The sequence below is a fragment of the Cloeon dipterum genome, chromosome 3 (assembly GCF_949628265.1).
Source record: "Cloeon dipterum chromosome 3, ieCloDipt1.1, whole genome shotgun sequence".
Lineage (NCBI taxonomy): Eukaryota > Metazoa > Arthropoda > Insecta > Ephemeroptera > Baetidae > Cloeon > Cloeon dipterum.
In genome coordinates, this window is record NC_088788.1 from 13714931 (window position 1) to 13734231 (window position 19301).

At 41.4% G+C, this 19301-nt stretch overlaps 2 protein-coding genes across 9 annotated transcripts in view; one reads left to right on the top strand and one right to left on the bottom strand.

The window, feature by feature from the left end:
* The window catches only part of LOC135938699 (uncharacterized), a 27569-nt gene extending 23706 nt beyond the window's left edge, over positions 1-3863 (bottom strand). For all 8 annotated transcript variants that reach the window (XR_010574689.1, XM_065482560.1, XM_065482564.1 and 5 more), the window contains exons 1-2: positions 3730-3863; positions 3140-3657 (exon numbers count right to left, since the gene is read on the bottom strand). Coding sequence is in view for 7 of the 8 variants with exons in the window: in XM_065482560.1 (XP_065338632.1) it covers positions 3140-3230 (91 nt within the window). In the remaining variant the exon portion in view is untranslated. The remainder of the gene's footprint in view (positions 1-3139; positions 3658-3729) is intronic.
* Positions 3864-3952: 89 nt separating this feature from the next.
* On the top strand, positions 3953-18324 carry Rac1 (ras-related protein Rac1). The gene is made up of 6 exons (XM_065482569.1): positions 3953-4129; positions 14359-14430; positions 14719-14836; positions 14898-14960; positions 15017-15151; positions 16103-18324. Exons 1-6 carry the CDS (start codon positions 4095-4097, stop codon positions 16256-16258), a joined length of 579 nt encoding a protein of 192 aa, XP_065338641.1. The 5' UTR covers positions 3953-4094; the 3' UTR covers positions 16259-18324.
* The last annotated feature ends 977 nt before the right edge of the window (positions 18325-19301 follow it).

A 19301-nucleotide genomic window follows, 5' to 3' on the forward strand; every position in this document is an offset into this window, starting at 1 on the left:
TTTAGGCGAAAAAATGCTTTGCAATAAATTTTCTCCACGTCAATCACTCTTGAACAACCCGTCTTGACTTAGTTAAATCTAAATACGACCAGAAGGAATTCAATCAGTGGCCTTTCATGAATTTTATCTGCCAGCATCTCGGCGCAGCATGCAGTCAAGCAGGGAGCAGCCGAATGAATGAACGAACTGGCTATCGCGCATCATGAATGGGAACACGCAATGATAATTGATGGCCTAGTGCAGCAGGTGCATTCAAAATCCGTGAAATAAGCACTTTTGCCCATTGTTGCAAGTAGTGCGTTAATGGGGCTAATGGCGGAATAACAATTGAGCAGGCAGGTGTTACGGTACCTTCGCTGCTGCACACACGCAGTTCGATATTATTATATCTCTCTGCTCGCGCCATGCCAACGTACAGCCGTGTATACACGACAGATACCCACCAGCGATTTTTTCATAGTTTTTCACGGAACATAACGGCAATCTTTATTATAAATGTAGTCTAGGTGCAATCAAAGTGCTGCCTCTGCCGCCGCGGCTCACGCGCCTAACTATTTTTTACGCTCGACGCTCGGCGTTTCAGCCGCGATAGCATTCTACAGCTTCGGGCCTGATTTTGCACCTTCCAGAGGGCAAGAAATTGAGTCTGGAGGCTTCTAGCATCCCAAACACTCTTCATTGCATCTGGGCAGGTCGAGACCAGTCAAACGGTGTACAATTTTGACGGTGACAATATTTTTAATAGATAAAATAATTTATGTTTTTTTGTTATCATATCTTCAAAACGAAAACGTAAGGAAACAACAAACTAAAATTTTCTCAATCGTTGATTAAAGCTTTGGGACATCTTTCAGAGTTTAAAAAATATAGTTTTCTGCATTTGAAAGTTAAGAAAACTCAGAATTTTCACCATTGACTGTTGGCCCTTTAATTATTTTTTATGATGCTCATTCAATTGGTCTGTGCAAGCGGAATCCCAACCAAGATTTTTTTTTTAATTTACAGCAATAGCAGACGAGACATTGCGGTCTAAAAATTTAATTAATACATCCTTGTAAAACCTGAGAAAATGTTCCGCAAATTCTCAAGAGAGTAGGTTACAACATATCTATTGCGTGAATTTTCGATTGAGCTCGACACTAATGACGATCCTAAAACTGTCCTACGATTCGTGACTTTGGCTTTTGCGGCTGAGCATGCTGCTGGCTAGCCTTTTTTATTATACAAAGAAAACAAAACCAAACCTAACGGGGCTGACTGACAATAAGTTGTCCAATTTCGTTCGTGGGAGTATTAATTGCGATTTGTGTTGGGTGTAATATCTCGATTACTCCTACAAAACAGAAAAAATGATCAGAGAAACAATCGATACGACCAGTTGTGTAATGGAAGTGGAGATAAAATCCACAGTGGAAATAATCGTGGTGAGTCAGAGAGCAGAGGCGATTCGTGGAAACCATGATGGGCTGCACTTTTATATAACGCGCACATGTCAACACCAACTGCCTCTGGGGTGTTATTCTTTCCGTCATTGTTTTCGACTTTTGCGGCATATCTTTGACCTCCGCGTGCAATAAAAATGAAACCGTAAAAATGTTTTGTCTGTACAACGTCGAGTTGAGAGATCGTTTCTGCTGACAGCGGCCAAGGTTAAATGGCGAGTCAAAAGGGCGGAATCACAAAAATTAATAAACGAGAGGATCTCTTTACACCATTGCTGAAGGACCATCTGGATGAGGACAGTGGTAGTCTGTTTAGTTTGCTGCAGTTTTAATGAAGAAAACCAGAAGTGTAAAGTTGACTTTAAAAGAGGACTCATAGGGGAAATCAATCATTATTTGTTTGTAAGTAGGATTACTCGCAAACAGCTCTTTTTTAATTACGTAACCAAGGAAATCCGACGAAGTGCACGGCTGATCAAATTAAGGGAAACATAAGAACACTTCAGTTCAGAGTGTCTAATCAATTCCAATGCCACTCGGTCGGCAGCTAACTCCGTAACTCCAGCATCTGAGCAGATTTCGCTGTCACTCGATTCAAACGAGCATAAAAAAGACGCTTTCCTGCTCCTGCTGGAGCGCAGTTGTAGGTGTCTGCCTGCAAATTCCCTCTCGCGTCTTTTGTCAGCCTTTGTGGAGTTATTTTTCTGTCTGGCTGGCTCAGCTCTCGTTTGACCATGCATGAATGGAAAGAGAGCAAGGCTACTGAACCGACCCGCCGGCTTTTTCAGCCGCTGTCGCGAATGCAAGTGGCCAAAAGCGCTCGTTTCGGAACAAATAATAATGAATGATGGAAGATTCGTTGTCTGCGCTGCTGCAGCGGAATGTGAAGTGAAGAAAGCGTGTACGCGCCGAAGAGACTGGCGAGAAATTTGCGTAATTTGTGACAAGGCCCTTATGTTTCTAAATAATCCATCAAAATTACACGCTCCTTTCCGAATTGTTGTAATTGCATGCGAGATGTATAAAACGTAAATCAGGCCATGCAGGCTCGGTCGTAATCTCCAGCCAGGAAGCAAACTTTCTTTTGAATGCATAAAAAGGCCGTAAATTTTACACTTTCATGAATGGAAAAAGACCCGAAAGTTTTGACACAAGAGACAATCATAAATATTTTTAAGTGCTTAAGCAGATAATGGCTCTAGGAGGAATAATAGCTCTTCCAGAGCTGGCAGTTCCTTCTACAGTTTTAAATTCTCTACAAAGAAAAATCATGATCAGATCGGGGTTCAATTCCCATTTGGAACGAGAACAAAGGATGCTGTTTGCTTTGTTTACTTGAAAGGCACGTTTTTTATTTGTTATATGCGGCGCGTTAAATTTACTTAATTATCAATGTTATTGATGAGGACACAAATTTTAACAATCAATTTCTTGGAATATTGTTTATCCCGTTACGACCGCTCATTTATATTTAAATTAGATTCTTTAATGCGTTCCAGATTATTGAACATGGTTCCGTGTTTTAAATAAATAAAACATTGCTGTGAAAATTCTTTCAAAACAGCCGCTTGCAAGTTTAATATAGAAATCGATTGTCTTTCACATTTACTATGATCTTGGAGCGTTCCCAGCGAAAGTGTGTTTTATATCACATACAACAAACTTGAAAACGTGGGTGAATGCAAAAGGCGCATTACCTGCAGTGTTGGTCCAGTCGATGGGGTAGCAGCCGCCCTGCTGGAGCAGCGACAGCACCAAAAAGACGACCTCTCGGCAGTCCCAGGCCATGGCTCTCACACCATCGGGCGTCGGGCAGGTCTGTCGAATTAGCAGAGCCGCTTCCCGACTAGCTGCTCAATGGACTCTACGCTTGGCTGGTCCATCATGTCGATGCTGATGTTACAGAGTTCAGCTGGTGCCAAAGTGCGTGTTGGACCTCACCGGCGAAAAATCACACGAGACGCGCACCGCGGCACGCCGGACATGTTCGCAGTTCACGGTCGGGGCTCGGTTCAGCGGTCAACGCGAAAATTGCTCGCGAATTCGGTGCGGAATGGGCACACAAACGAACGGCCGCCGTCAACATGCACCGTTCTCCAACATCGTTACTCTCCAAACCCCCTCAGCTGAACACTGACTGACTGATGATGGCGCATTGCGCATGGAGGCACCACATTGCGCCGCTGATTTTCACTCTTCTTCAGTCAGTCACAGGCTTGAAAGCAATTTTTTAAAAAAAGCATGCAAAATTAGCAGGCTGTTGTGCGGAGGACAGTCAAAATCTCACCCGAATTTGGAATAAATTGGCAAAAATATCGGCGAATCCATGTTGCCGCTTTCCGCCGTCAGAGGACAGGCGTTGCGCGGACGGCACCTGGCTGAAAATTAATGAACAGGCGATGCCAGCGCGACCGACGAGCGATTCTCGAAGCCTAAGCAAAACCTGTCGCGCGCAGGCTGCCCACACTGCGCAGGAATGACGAACGCCGCCCGAGTGCCGAGTGGCACTACCAACCCGCGCAAGTTGGTAATGGTAACGCCAGTGAGTTGAGTTAAGTCGGTCGTGTTGTCTGCCTTGGTTGTGCATAACACACACCTCCCCGCCCATCATAGACGCTTTTTATTTCCTGCTGGGTGGGTGCCGAGCACAAAATGCAGGCTATCAAGTGTGTCGTCGTCGGCGACGGGTAAGCAACTTCATTTTTTCAAAACTTTCGACCCGGGTCGGCCGGTATTTGCAAGCGAAAGCAGCACCCGCAAACCCCGTCCGTGTTGTTGAACACGGCCTGGGCCGCCATCATTGTCGAACACAACATCGCTCTGTAAGCAGGGCTGGCTAATGAATTCGTCAAGGCCGTTTGCGTGGTTCGCACACTTCCTCCTTGTCCCCGGTACCCATTGTCCCCTGACTGATCGGCTGGCTATTCGGTGGAAAGCCAGACAGACGTCTTGCGTCCGGCGGGCGCAGTCGGGCATACGGCCCTTATCGGTCTTTCCCGTTTTGCACCGTCGGCGCGGCGCGAGGCGCGAGCTGAAAAAATACACCTTGCCTGTCTTTTTTTCTATTTTTCTTTCTCGAGGAGGTGCATTGATAAACGTTCACTCGGACAATGAGCCGTTACCTAGATATATGTATTTGCTTTCGACATCCAAACGTCAGACACAATAGAGTATGAACACTTGACAGGTGTCTGTTGACTTTTTTCAGAGAAATCGTCTCAAGTGGCGCAGAAATGTACTCGAACTTCATAATTATTCCAGTTGTAGTTAGGTCCTTGTAGCGTGACGAAATTTTCTTGGAGCTTTCAAGCAGGAATGGAGTTGGAGTTTCGTTTAAAATTCACTTGAAACACAATCAGGCGACACGATTAAAACAAAATATCTGCGGTCACACTGTTGGTTTTCCTTGTAAGAAAAATCCGTCTCTCACTATTTTTAGAGTTCCGTGATTTTCAAGAGTAAATCTGCTTAATTTTTACTCGACTTTTGTAATAGCAGGCTGCAAAATGGTTTATTCTAACTCTTCTTTATTTATTACGGCATCAGGAATGAGTAAACAATAATTCCACTTTCAAGCAACAAATAATAAATAAACAAATATAATTTTTCTTACTTTTCTTCAACACAATATATAAGCAATTTGTGCAGTGGTACTCGCCACTTGCAGCTGCACGTGTATATTGATAACCATTTTTTATTGTACAAGCAGTAGTTGACTCATCAGAGAGATATTCTCATGACTTGCGTCTCATTGCCAGCCTAATTGGACACTGCTTTAGTGCTCGTAGCAAGGCCAGTCCTACAGTCAGATGAGTAACCAACGTGACCAACAGTATCATCGGGTATAATCCACACGCAGCTTGGTTATTTCCTGGTATCTAATTAATCAAAGTTAATTCAGAGGCTGCACACCACACAAAACATTATTTGATTATCGCCGGAATTTTTCAATGATAAGCCGCTGTCGCGGATTTGATACATAATTGAAACCGCGTTGCCTGGCTGACGGCGACCCGACCACTGTCGGCAAACAGATCCTTACGAGACTCCCCTAGCTTCATTAAAATTCACAAACACGCTTTATGTAATTGAAATTGAATGGTGTCTGTGTTTGCTATGCAAACAGCGGTCGCGGAAAATTTGATGCTTTGCCAATGTGTTTTCTAGCGCTTCTCCTCTGCCAAAATGGCATTTGCGAAGCTGCCTTTTATTAATGGTGCCGCTAGGCGAGGGACGAGGCTTTCCCTAAAGGTTGCCCTGGCCAAAGGGCAACGAGCACCGCGTAATGAGCCGCCATCGCCTATATTTTGCTCCAGGTGTTGTCTGCAAAGTTTATGATGGCTCTAAATTGAGTGATTCATTCAGTCAATGGAGATAAAAACCAATCAATTCAAGTACGAAAAGCAGATTTGCAAAAATAAGAATGTGATTCAATAACAGGTGAAAATCGAATTAATCAACGTTGTCAGGATTTTGGTTCACTTTCAATCACATATCCAGATTGCTCCACAGATTTAAAATGCTCAAGTCCACTCAGCACTCAACACGCCACTCCATAATTTTGAACATCACAATTAAAATGTTCGGTTGCCACGTCATACGTTGTCAGTTGCATCAAAAGCTCGTCTTTCCCACTGATATATTAGATAAATTTGAACTTTCTGACAGATATCAGCTCGTAAAATTACACATTGATGTTTTCTAAAACTATGAAAAGGGGCCCACAAAAGACCTTATTGGCCTTAAATTACCTTGAAACGATATATTTATTTATTTTTTAATTAAACTAATTTTTATCTGCTTTAGACTAGGTTAGATGTCATGAAGTTTTATCCCTTTATTTTTATTGGTTTTATTGAGTTATATCAAGTTAAATATTGAAGGAAAATGCAAATTTGTGAATCGGATTTCTATTAGACTTAGGATTAATTCAGTAACTCTATCTTCATGATAATTAAAAGTAGAAAAACAAATATTTCGACAGCTCCTCCGCTGTCTGCTTGTACAAATAATTCTCGTCTGCTTTGTGAGCAATAAACCGCAGCAGCAGCACGAGTGCGCAGCTTTGAAGAGTCGGAAGGAGGAAAGTGCTGGCGGTGGAAGCGTGTAAAAGGGTTGATTGTGTCAACCCCCTGCTTGCTTAGTCGAGTTTAGCTTTTCTTGTTCTTGCCACTGTTCTCCAGACAAAAGAATTTTGCAACGGCGTAGAGGGTGCGATTTAATTAAAGCTCTTTTTTCCGTTGCAGCTCTCCTGCACGGCTAATTAAATCACGAGGATCCTTTAGAGTTTTCAAACGTTTTTAATTCATTGATAGGGATGCCTAATTTACTGCACTTTTGACTGTAGTTATTAACATTTTTTGGCATCTCTGATGTCTGATATCAATGGAGTGATAATACTGACAGCAGATATTATTGGAATTGGTTAATACTAGTTCTATTTTGCATTGTGTTTGTCATTGAGGTCGAATTTGCCTTTTGAATGTAGGAATACTAAACAATAATATTTTCTTAAAGTATAACTCGCTATAAAGCTTGCATCACCGTTGAATTAATTTTCCCATTCTTGAAGACCTTGAAAGCAAGAGACATAGTACAACGAATCGAATTAACTATCATTAATTGCTCCACTTTCCACTGGTAAATATCTGATATTATAATGACATTTTATTTTTGTATTATCTAGCTATGTAACTGGAAAACCGATTTTCAAAAATAGAAAAGTTAATTTTAAAATATGAAATGAGAGAGGTAAAAAATAAGAGGTGAAAACCCGTTATTATAAGTTTACTCGGCTTACGCGATTCACGTATTTGGAAAGCCCGAAAGTTCAGCCCGCCCAGGCGACACATCACCGTCCGATTCCGGTCAAACGGCTCATTCAGCCTTGTACCTCCAATTACGGCCGGCCTATTCTCAGGTGGCGAAAATTCGTCTCTTTCCTCCGACGAGTAGGCTCACTTCAAACCGAATCAGCTGCTCTATGAGTGATTCATGCGCATCGCAGAAACAGAAAATCTGTTAATTGCTGATAATGGTTCCCACGCAGACGGCGCAAAAGTGGTTGTAGCGATGAGTGAAAGAGACCAGCGGCACTGTATTATTGGGACTGCGGCAGCACGTCATGCGGGCGGAGATGGTGACTCAAAAGCTGATTTATTAAACTAACAACAAGCAGTCAGGAAACTGTCATCTCCTCTCGTACACTCTGCTCGTCATCTGCACAGTTTTGTTTTTGTAATTAACAGTCGCATCGACGACCCATTTGTCAAGCAACAGCTGACTATGAGCTGTCCTCCACTCACTTTTTCTTACAGGATTGTGCCTTGCAGTTGAAACTAAACTTTATTTCGGTTTTATCAGCGCGTTGGCGTCGGCATCCCACTTTAAAAGGGGCTCAAGTAATAAAAATGGAATTTAAAAGGCTAGCAGAGAGCGGAGAGCGTCCCTCCTCTCACACACAAGCTGACACACACAGGACGACATTGTGTCAAGGAGTGTGAAATTGATACTGCCTGTTGATTCAAGAAATGCTGCTCTTGAGCTAAAACATGACATTTAAATATTAATAATCGCTTCCTACAACATTATAATATATTCAACCGTGATCTTATCTCCTGCCAATCGTCACCGCACCAAATAAATGTTCTGATAGGAGCAGGCGTGTGAATACTGCGAATTTAACCCTTCTCCCGCGGTCATTCTTGTCAAAAGAAAAGCGTCAGAAGTTATTTCACTAAATCTCAGGGGACGTTTTTTATTGATCAATCGGCACGAATCGCTGGCCGTGCACGTTTTATCACCCATTCATTGCGAAAGTTTCTGCACACCCCGTGCTGCTGCCGTGAGATTGATTCCGCGTGGGAGATGATGAGCGTGGATCGATGCCCAAGTTGCTTATAAAGAGCTTTTCACTGACTTTGTCGGAAGAGTGCCCTTCTGAAGGCTTAAGAACCCGGGAACAAATCCACTGAAGCGTCTCAGAGTCGCATGAAAGGCAGACGGACAGAGAGGAAGAGACCAACTGAAAAAACAAAACAAGGTATATCGTTTGGCGAGTTGGCTGTAGTTGAATTCCCAGAATAACCCGTGCGGCACCGTATCCAGTGGCTATAAAATTTTTACGGCTCCTCTATGGAAGTAAAGAAGGGAAAGACGCCGTAGATCCACCCTATCCAGGATGGCCAGCTCACGCATCAAATAATCGAATCTCAAGATTATTTTTTGTTTCTTGGGACTAACAAGGATTCTGGATTCTGCTGAAAATTTGTTAATGAAATTGTTTGATCTTAAATGTAATGAATGAAAATCTCAACGCTTCCCTTTCTCAACCATTTTGATCATTGAAAACAGCTGGTCACCCTCATTTATATCTTTGATTCAAGTCGTTTTGCTGCATTTACGACCGGGGGTCGAAAATATAACTTGGCGTGCATTTTCACCACGTGTTGGGAGGCGCGTAAATTGAGCAAGCCGGCGATGAGTGACGTGCGCTGCCGGCTTGGCCTTCACTACCTAAACGTTTTATTATTCCCAGGAATGTGAAAACGCTCAAAAAGCGACGCCGCTTGTCCTGTTCTTTCTTTCTGCTCGAGATCTCCTTTTTTGGGGCGATCTGTCGTTTCGTTACTGCCGGTCCAAATTAAAATTCGGTTGTCTCCCTGAGTGAATTCGCTGACTTTCGCGTTGAGAGCACGGCGGGTGTGTACCCAGCTAGGATTATTTTAGGGAAGCTACTCACTCTGCGCTTGTTTTCCTTTTGAAATATTGAAATGAGGCGTTTGTTTGTTTGTTTTGAAACGAGTTTCATGTCGCGCGGGGAGCGAGTGCGAGGGGTGCTTTTGCTTGGGAATTGGTCGGATGCAACCCACTTCTGCGCCCTTTTAGACGGCAAGAGCGTGTTGCGGTATGGTCGGCAGTGGCAAATGTTTGTTTCCTCCACTCCACACCCAAATATGACACGACATTTGCGTTTACCTCAACACCACGATATAGCTTGGAGGAATTCTCCAGAATTTGTTTGCGTAAAATTGCTGCTCCAGACTTAAGCAAGTTATTTGCAAGCGTCTATATTTACTAGATGAATGAAATTATTAAGAATCAAGTTGAAATTCATGTTTCTAGACTGATTAAAATTAAAAAAAGAGCTACTCTATATTCGATTAAATACTACACCACTGGCACTAGTGTTGATCCGAGATATTATAAATTAAAAGGCTCCAGCTGGTCGCCGTATAGCAGTGCACGCGGGGGTCAAAGTGAAAAAATAATCTGTTTTTAGTCCCAATTACTCGAGAGACCACCTCGTTTGTTGCTCTCTCTATTCTCAGTCTGTGCGAGTCACGTGACGCGTCTGCCGCTCTTTCATGTCGCTACCCCGCGCATATTGATATGGCCCGAATGAAGGAACGAGACAACAAACCACCCACGCACACGGGACTAGCCCAGCTAGTAGCTACCAAGCAGGCAGATATGAAAATAAATAGATAGTCACGCAAGCAGGAGCTTTTTTACACGCTCCCAACTCTCGCATCATCCCAAAAGATAATGCTGCTTTTCGCCAGAATCGCATCTTTGCACACGGGGCACGTCAGTCATTTTGGAGGAAAACTCCCACAGCTGCGAGGTCACGCAGAATTCGCCGGCGTTTGCATTGAATTTTCGCTCGCCCCAGTGGAAATAAAAACTCACAAGACGCGTGCTCAGCAGCAATCGTTGTTTTCACAATTGGAAACTGCTTGCTCGGCCAGATGTGAAGAGCAACCAAACACTTTTCTCCTCTCGGCACTCGGTGTAACAGTTGTTTTTAATTTTTGCCACTGACCGCACTATCACGCCGGTATTCCTCGCTGCGAAGCAAATACAGATAGTTGCAGAAGGGGAGGTGCAACTGTATCATGTGAGCACAAGTGTGCAAAGAGAAAGAGAGGTCAGCGCTGCTTGATGCTGTACATTATTAATTAACGGTTTGCCGACCGCGTAGAGTAAATAGAGCACTCCGCCGGGACCTTATCTCGTCTGCTCCTAATTGAAATTGAAGCCATGAAACAGTTACGTTCACTCCCCTTTCTTTGAAAATTTGCCCAAAAGACCTGCAAACCATCAAGAGTGAGAAAAATTTGTAATCCTAATCTGAATTCTGACATCTCTTTTTTGAAAATTTGTATTTTTTGTAGTGATAACTTTGTTGGATAAAAAGTAATTAATAGTATAATATATTATATGTTAAAAATACGCCTTTAAAAATTTACCTTGATAAACTAGTTTAAATGTACTTTTAAAGTGCAGTGAATTACAAACCACCATAAAAGTCATCTAATTGATTTACGTTTATTTATAGCTAGCTGTCCGCCAGTTTGAAGTAGCTAAATAAATCCCTTTGAAAACTTCACGCTTTCGCTTCATCATTTTCTGCTCAGCACTCGAGCCAAAACACTGCAGAAATGGAGCAGCAAGAAAATGGAGCTATTGTTAGATTCCGCGTGATGCAATGCCCTCGGAAGCCGACATTGATACGTTTTATTTGAAGCGTGCTTATCGCTGCCCACCGGCCCTGGAGCGTGCGGCTTCTCAAGTGGGACAATTAAGTCTAAAGAAAAATAATCCATTGCGTTGGAAACGTCCGACCGCGTTGGCGGCGAGCGAGCTTGCGTGCGTGGGCCTGCCTGCCAGAGCCATACTTGGGTCTGACAGAGGCGCACTGCGTAGGCAGAATTCACCCATTCGCACATAAATTATGCACAACAGCTCCTTTTGCTCCGTCACTCGCCGATCGAGCAGAATGGAGAAAAATTTTCTATTCAGCGCGAACCAAAGAAATGGAAACATTTTGCTGATGTAGTGATTTGGGCTGAAACGAGCAGCAGAATGGATGAAGCGCTAACGACATTTTATGAATGGCGCTAGAAGATGGAACATTTGCTTCTCGTTAAATGTGGCGCTCCCTGGGGGCTGCTGGTGCTGCTGCATATTCCATCAGAGACTGATTATTTTGACTTTTGTCGTGCTTCAATCGACCTGAAATTAATCCCGTCCTGCACTCGCTGGCGGGCTCTAAAATATTGCCAACGGGGCTAATATGAAAAGACTGTCAAGAAGACCTGCAAAATTTTGTATTTAATGGAGAAAAAAATCTTGAAGTTTCTAATCAGTATCTCTCCATACAAGACAGTTTTCCAGCTAGTATTCTCCAATCCATCCAGACTTGTCAGACCTAATAACGTGAAGATTGCAAAACGAGACGGTTCAAATCCCCAGCTGTTTGCTTCTGCCCAGAAATAATCTTGCGAAAATAAACATTTTCACGAACGAGGCTAAGAGAGTAATATTTCTCGCTCTTTTCGGGCTCGGGTTTATCTCTCTCGATGCGGGTTGGCGAGTTGTTGATTCAAACGCGAGCGTTCGCCGGGTTTATTTTATCAAAAGCAGGAGCAGCTTCGTTCATTACATCACACTGGCGCTCGGCCATCGAGAGCGCAGCACACGCACGCATCCATTGCCTCAAAATAACTGACGTCACACCTGACAAACCTGACGAGCCAGCCGTCTTGTGCTCATCTTTGACATTCCTCTTACTCGGGAGAGCAAGTATTCGTGATATTACAATAAAACTCAATCTGTTCTAAATGTTCTCCAATCCATATTTGACAACCAAGAAGAACTAAATGGTTCTTTTGGTCAGAAATCGATAGTCTAACTCCAATGTAGCGAGCAGAGCCTTTTCATCCTCACTTTTAGCCCAAGCAAAGCTTTCCGCCTTTTGATTAGCCAATACCAAAAGGCTCTCCAGCCCCCAGCCATGCGAATTCTGCGTGCGAATACCCCATGGATGCAAAAAGCCGATCAAAGCGAAAACTCCCCCACCGATTTTTACAAAACCCTTCCAAAGCGATGCGTGCTCAACAACATTCACCATACTTTCGATTTCAATCTTTAAAGCCGTACGACCGACTGGCTCGGGACAAAAAAAATCGCTCAAATAAAATCGAGCTCAGAAAGGTTACATGGTGGTGCGTCTGATTGTGAGTCTGAACAATTCACGCCAGCCGCCGCTCACTTTTGAACCCAGCAGATGGTTACATAACTCGCCGGCGCTTAACGGAGGTCAGAGCGATATAAACTCTCATCTCGCGACACACAACCAGCCGAGCCGTCGCGCCGGAATCAATCTCGAATGCAATCAAAGCGGCAAATTGACTGCCCGTGACTTTTCTGTAGCACGGAAGCGCGCTCGCTGAGTAAATTTTGAAGCGACTCGGAACAGGAAATGGCTTAACCGCACCTCTGCTCGCTGATTAGCCGGCCGGCCGTGCTCGATGGACTTGCGTAAATTGTCAGCACTTCGGTATAAACGAGGAAACATGCACGCTCACAAAGGGAAATGACATTTTTGTACAAACTGGGGCATTGGTCAGGCCATCGAGTTACATATCCTGCCTGTCTCTGTTTGCTTTCTCAAATCTCAAACGGCTGACTCTGTTAATCCCCTCTCTTCTTCTCATTAATTTTTAGTTGGAATTAAATGTGCATATTATATTACAAAAGTTTTAATGAACCTTAAAAATTACTTAAAAATAATATCAAAACCCTACGTAACTGTGCTGGAATATTTTTTAAATGACTTGACACAAGTAATGTTCAGAAAGTTACAAAAAATAATTACAAATCTGAGTCTCGCTCCATTCGTTTCATTCCTTTTGAAACAATATATTCAGAGCGATTCTTGAATCCCCTTTTAAGCTTGATTGAAGTCACTTGTGCTTCCAGCTGAGTGCTTTCCTCTCTTTTAAAACGCCAGACAATTAAGACATCCTCGAGAGCAATATGTGAGATGCTCCAAGCGCCGCAGACAAGGTGCATCAGCATATTTCTCGCACGTGATCTCCGCTGCAGGCTTCCACCCCCGGATCGTCTTCCGCACCCTTGGGGGCGCGTTATTTCCGCTAAAAGCAAATATTAATTGTGCCGAGGGTCGGAGGGTGCAGCCGAGGAGAAAAGAAAAGTCGGGTTGCCAGATACTGTGTCCGGTGTTGCACGTGGCAAACCTAACCTTAGAAAATAGCTTTTATCGCGTCCAGCAACGGTGGCGATAAAGCAGTTAAAACTGGGCCGAACGCAGATAAAAGAGGCCGAAAATTTATAATGTTTGGTCTGTTCGCGAGTGATTTATTTTTACCCTATTGCAGCTGCCTCGCTAGTGGATTGTTAAACTGTTATGGCCGTCATCTCCAGACCAATTGGGTGCATGCAAACGCAGTTTTTATCCATTAGGCGAGTGCATGCACTTACAGTGATTTGTAGAGCAAATCGGATGAGATTGCCAACAATTGCCTACCCTCTACACAAGCACTCAGGCACGCAAGGCTACAAGGATTGCCATGTCTAGAAAAAAATCAGAAACATTTTTGAGCAGAACTTAAATCCATTTCTCTTTAAGAGAAAGATTCACTACAGGCGGCGGAACAAATTAGTCCAGATAAAAGCCACAATGCTGATAACTTGCGTTTATATCTCTTTATCTCGTGCGTGTTGAGATTGGCTGGTTTTATCAGCAGCAATTCAGCATGCAGTACGGATGTAACTAAAAATAAGTGTATCTAAATGCCGAAAAATCTAAACTGCGGCATGACTCTGGAATCGATTTTCTCCGCCCTGCTCGCATTGAGCGCCAGTTTAATTTTGGACCTTTCAAGCCTTCCATTCAAATAAAAGAAGACACTTGATGGTCGGGGATCAGCGTCCCATTCAGAGGCGACAAAAGGTGGTCCGTCATAAAATTCGTCTCCCCAGACACGCCCGTGTTGCGCTCTACAACTTGCGACGAAACGTTTTTGCTTGCAAATGCAATCAATATTTATCGAGTTTTCAACAAAAAGCTGTCGCAATTTGTTCACTGACGATTGATTTTGTGTTACAGTGCCGTTGGTAAAACATGCCTTCTCATCAGTTACACCACGAATGCCTTCCCAGGAGAATACATCCCCACAGTGTGAGTAATTTTAATTTAACCTCTTTTTTTCAACATCTCTTGCTCTTTTGTGTGTTGGAAATTATCACCAGGCGAATGAACTGTGGTAACTTTCCAATTGAATTAACCCAAAATCTAAGACACGATCTTTGAACTGTTACAAAATATGAAGACTACTTAAATTTCTAAAGAATAATACAAAAAGTTAATTTGAATTATTGTGTATATTTCTCCAATTGAGCTTAACGAAACATTTCATTGAAATATGATCCAAAAAATTTGATACTAACTCGCTTGAAATGATTCCAGATTCGACAATTATTCTGCCAATGTTATGGTGGATGGAAAACCTATCAACCTTGGGTTATGGGATACGGCAGGTCAAGAAGATTACGACAGGCTACGACCACTTTCCTACCCACAGACTGTGAGTAACTGATGGCGATGCTATATTCGAAACATATGACTGACATTTGCATTGCTTCCAGGATGTTTTCCTTATTTGTTTCTCGTTGGTGAACCCAGCATCATTTGAAAACGTTAGAGCTAAGGTGCGTTTTAACCAACTTAAATTGAATCTGAAATTAAATTAATTTGTCGATTGCAGTGGTACCCAGAAGTAAGGCATCACTGTCCGAGCACCCCTATCATCTTGGTGGGCACAAAGTTGGATTTGAGAGAAGACAAAGAAACCATCGAGAAGTTAAAAGACAAGAAACTGGCCCCCATCACATACCCACAGGTCAGGCTTAAACGTCAATACCCCCCATTTCATTATCACTTTATCAAAGATAGGTCGGTTTCATTGTTCATTGAGTGTGTGCGTCATTTTATAACATCATTTTTCTGTTTTAAAGTAGCGCATGTGCTGCTGATAATGAGTATTCAAGAGGGAAAAGTAGATTATATTATTAGATTCAAATCTCAGTGGTCAGGAATTAAAACAAAGCGACTCTAGAAACTTGGATAAAATAATTAGGAATGAGCTGATGACAATGCTATAGAAACTAGTTTGGAGTGTTGACACATTTTCTTTTTGAACTTAAATGTTGTGGTGAAAAAAGATTAGTATGGATCTGTTGACACGCTCAGCTTCAGCTCATCCCTGGCATTAGCAGAGATCTTGTGAGTGATGTATTTAGGTGGCTTTCTTTATCGTAAAAAGCGTTAGGCAGAAGGCAGATACAAAAAAATGGATTAAAATCTTATTTTGGCATTGTTTAATTTAATCCGTCAAACCATTAGCCAATAATGGATTTTGCATTTTTTGCTATGTGCCACATAATGATATTTTGTTTTGTTAAGTTAAAAAAGCTTTCAATTTCTTGTCTGGTCCTCCCATAACATCTTATTAGTAAGTAGGTCTGTAATCAATTTTTCAATGGATTGTTTTAAATTTTCTGTCTTTAAAATAATTTTATCCCCTTCAAAATAGAAAATCAAAAATTATTTACATCTCATGTGTTGCTCTTAATTAATGTAGGCAACCGATAACGTCAGAATCAGAGACATTTTTGTTGTTTCAATGTTAGGGAATTTATCAATGTTTGAAATGAAGCCAGAAACTTAGTCGTCTGTTCTTATCTTTTTTTTAAAGAGCAGAAAATTCCTGACAATAATTTTATATTCAGGTCGCAAGATCAATTCTCATGCATTCAATGCCTCTTTCTTGATCCTGGTGTTTTGTGTTCAGGCCCTGTCCATGGCCAAGGAAATTGGTGCAGTCAAATACCTGGAGTGCAGCGCCCTCACGCAGAAGGGACTGAAGACAGTGTTCGACGAAGCGATCCGCGCCGTCTTGTGCCCCGTCATGCCAGTGAAGCCAAAGAGGAGATGTGCCCTGCTGTAAGGGTGTCCACCGACAAGTGCCACGTTTCCTCCTCACATATCTAATGTTAATTCACTGCAAGAATGGACAGCATAATGGTCTTGTTTGCCTTCACTCGCATGCGACGGCAAGTAAGCAACACAACACTACTACTACTACTGCAAAATGGAGTTTTTAATTGAGGGAGAGAAAGAGAAAAAATTGGCTAGAGAAAAAATACACACGGTGCTGAAACACCCACTCTCTATGTATGTGATGCTGATGTTCAAGAGAAGGAACGGCGGACTCCTCCTCGGCAAGAGCAGCCAGCTTTTGTTTTTTGGTGGGACCAATTCGCTTTGAGTTTTGCGGTCAGGATGCTTGCCCAGTTTTTGTCCCTGCCATCAAATGGTCTCTAGAGGTCGAATACAACCTCTTGCTCAGGAGAAGCCGCCGTTGATGCTTTTTCAAATTTAGTAAATCTTTAGGACTTTTGAGAAGCAGTACCATTTTTGTATGAAGCTTCGTCAAAGATGATTACATCCCTGTGTTGGCGAAAATCGTACCAGATATTTTGGATGATGTAAACACGCGGTTTGCAATTGGCTCTGGAAAAGTCTCTCAATAATTTTTATATGAAAACAAATCTTTGAAAATGTTTAAATCAAAATTAGCCATTTTAGCTGCTACAGCTCCCATTTCTGAGATGAGAATCGATTTTGTTGCTTAACAAAATTCTCATTTGCTAAAGGTGACGATGAGCAAAATCCACTCCTGATTGTTTCTTCCCAGCTTTGCATGCTTGTCTAATTATGATAACAACACAAATTTGATGAGGGTGGAAGTTATTTAAGTTTTAAATTTTATAAAGTTATCAGCACAAGTTTTCCACGCAATAATTAATTAAAATCAGAATTTTGTTGCAGGAGACATTATCATGCTTCATTATGTCTTGGAAAAGGATTATCAAGTTAATTAATCAGACTATGGAGAGAAGTTGATAATCGTCTAATATTGTAAAATGCATTTATTTCACAATAACTATGTTCTTTTGTCTTTAATTTCCTAAAAATACTATAATTATACCACCCGTTCACACACACACACACACACACACGTTAGAACTCACGACCTCTTCTTGTGAATGAGTGATAGCAAGATATAATGGAGAGTATATTTTTGCTAGGTGCAAAGAAAGTTAGTTTAAGAAAGTGTTTATCCTTTGAAGGATTACTTAAAACGGTTAGCTTTGATTTATGACGGATGAGTTTTTCCTCGGAAAGAAGCATTCATTGCAGAAGGCCTATTTACATGCAGTATTGTTTTACACAGAGAAAATATAAAAAATATTTCGGAAGTGAAAATGCTTGAATGATGAATGTTTGTTAACGCGTAAGTTTCATTTTCGGGGAAAGTGACTTGTAGTTTCTACATATAAACATTTTATTCCTAATCAACCTTCCTTCTGTGCAAGTGCAAAATAATGCTTTGGTTACTCTCTCAAGTGTCACCGAGTAAATCACCTCTCCTGGAAAGGCCCGTTGTTCACAGTTTAGGGCCGTTAAGGTTGATTGGTTATTCGTCCACACTACTACACATACGCATCTTCCTACCAATTCACGCACTCTCTCCCTGCAGTTTTAGTGGCAGAAACTTGTGTACCGATTTCGCGTTGCAAGCCAACTCATCCTTCGAACAAACAAATGCCGCTCTTATTGTCTGGGATGAAATGGGAAAAAGAATAACTACTAATGATTATCTCTTGTTGTTGCATTTGTTGAGAAATTTACAACATCGTCCTACACTAGCTGATCGACATAATTGATTTCCTTTAACAGATGTAAAATGTCCACATTGCTGTTGTTAATTTGGAGCTCATAATAAAAAAATAATAATTAACATTGAGGAACTCGCTAACTGACGAAATCGATTGATGATGCCTCGGGAAAAATACCCATGTTTGGATTTAAATGGATAGGTGGAATATTGAACAGCAACATACTGTGTGTAACCTGTACCACAAATTGAAATTTTCCAGAAAAATCTTAACTGTGTATGCTAGTATTTCCAAATAAAAATAATAAAAATAATGCATTGAAATCTTGTAAGTGCATCTTTTATTTAATAGTTGTTTATCCTCACATTGTCAAAATACATACAATCATTTTATGGCATTAATTACAATAATTGTTAAATCTTAATGTCATACCAACTAGCTTTTCAAAAGTTTCATCAACTACCATTAATTATGAAAATTAATATTTATTTTGAAAAAAAAAACGGATTGTGGAAGAATACGAAATCTAACGCCCAACTTAAATAGAGAAATCTTACAACAAGTAGTCAATTGACAAATTTCAAAATATGCATCTTCAAAGGAAAATTGCAGTAGCTCTCAATAAATGGAAACATACGAATATCAAGCTTTGCAGAAGTATGAAAAAGCCACCAACACGTTCTCATGTCCAAGTTAAATGATGGTTGTAAGAAGTTAAATTTCAAACTTCTGCTTGCACAATGAGGCTGAAAATGCTTTTACTAAACTAAAACAATTTCCGTGTAGCTCTTTCCTATAATTATCCGCCGCTTCTTCATAAGTTTATTTACATTTTTTTTACCTTCGATTGCAATCGGAGTCATTTCCAAACTAAATTTTATATTTTAAAATTTTCGTAATTTGTTTGCTAATCAACCTGTTAAATTAAAAAAACATTATAATATCAAGGGCAAAGCTTAACCCTTAATAGGTCTAACCTGATTCCTAAGTAATCCACGCATCTTTTGTCATTACTCCACGGACTATTAATTTGCAAGTAAAGTCTTTGAAAAAAAAATAAATTAGAATTTTTTCGATGATGAGCATATTTTAAGTATCACACGACACGACATATCATGCAACATTTTAAAAAGTGAACAGTTATGCTACCAGCACTTTAAGACTGCTTGGTGACACAGTTTTCCAAATGTGCAAGGCGTATCGCATACGTTACATGTGACAGTAACAATAGAACACTGTTTACCAACATCATGTACCTTTTTTGGTTTAGGCCGATTCATTTTAATGACTGCAGAAGCACGTAGGACA